Consider the following 676-nt stretch of genomic DNA (forward strand, 5'->3'; position numbering starts at 1 on the left):
CCCAGCGACTTAACACTGCTTTTGTGCTGCAGGGACACATGTGTGCACTTCAGCTGCTAATATGCAGCCTTTAGGGGCAAATAAGGTACAAACATGTACCTTTTTCAAATGCTTTTGTAGCTTTTTTTCTGAAAGGAGAGAAGGATATGAATGTCTGCCTGATGCTAAAATTATAAAATATAATATTTATAGTTCTTTATGCATACTAAAGAACTGCACATCGTGAAATGTAAAGTATATTATTGCACAACTCTCTATGTAAAGTTTAATATTTAGTACTTTATCCACATGCATCGAGTATAATAATTTAGGGCTATTCTATATAGCAAATCTCAGCTGCTCGAATGCTTGTATCATCACAAAATATATCGCACAGCTCTAATCTGCTGAATGTGACTATAATGCATGAAGATATAAAGATATTATAAACATTAACATCGTGATTTTGTGTAAAGCTGCTTCGAAAACCATGTGTATTGTGAAAAGCGCTTTAAAAATAGAGTTGACGGGAAGGATTTTGGTGCATGCTCTGAGCTGTGTTTGTTTGCTCCGCATCAGATCGCGGATCTGGGTCTGGCCACGTCTCAGATGTGGAGCAAGCTGACGAAAGAGGAGTCTCGCAGACAGAGTCGTCTGGGCAAGAAGTCGTGTGCTCGCGCCGCAGGCACTCTGTGCT

General features: G+C 39.6%; 1 protein-coding gene across 1 annotated transcript in view; it reads left to right on the forward strand.

The window, feature by feature from the left end:
* Positions 1–676, forward strand: part of LOC107576848 (receptor-interacting serine/threonine-protein kinase 1-like) — a gene marked incomplete at its 3' end in the record, with an annotated part of 10332 nt that overhangs the window by 2305 nt on the left and 7351 nt on the right. Inside the window, exon 4 of the mRNA XM_016262974.1 lies at positions 559–649. Within this exon, the coding sequence (XP_016118460.1) occupies positions 559–649 (91 nt within the window). The remainder of the gene's footprint in view (positions 1–558; positions 650–676) is intronic.

The sequence above is a fragment of the Sinocyclocheilus grahami genome, unplaced genomic scaffold, assembly GCF_001515645.1.
Source record: "Sinocyclocheilus grahami isolate Dianchi unplaced genomic scaffold, SAMN03320097.WGS_v1.1 scaffold4459.1, whole genome shotgun sequence".
NCBI lineage: Eukaryota > Metazoa > Chordata > Actinopteri > Cypriniformes > Cyprinidae > Sinocyclocheilus > Sinocyclocheilus grahami.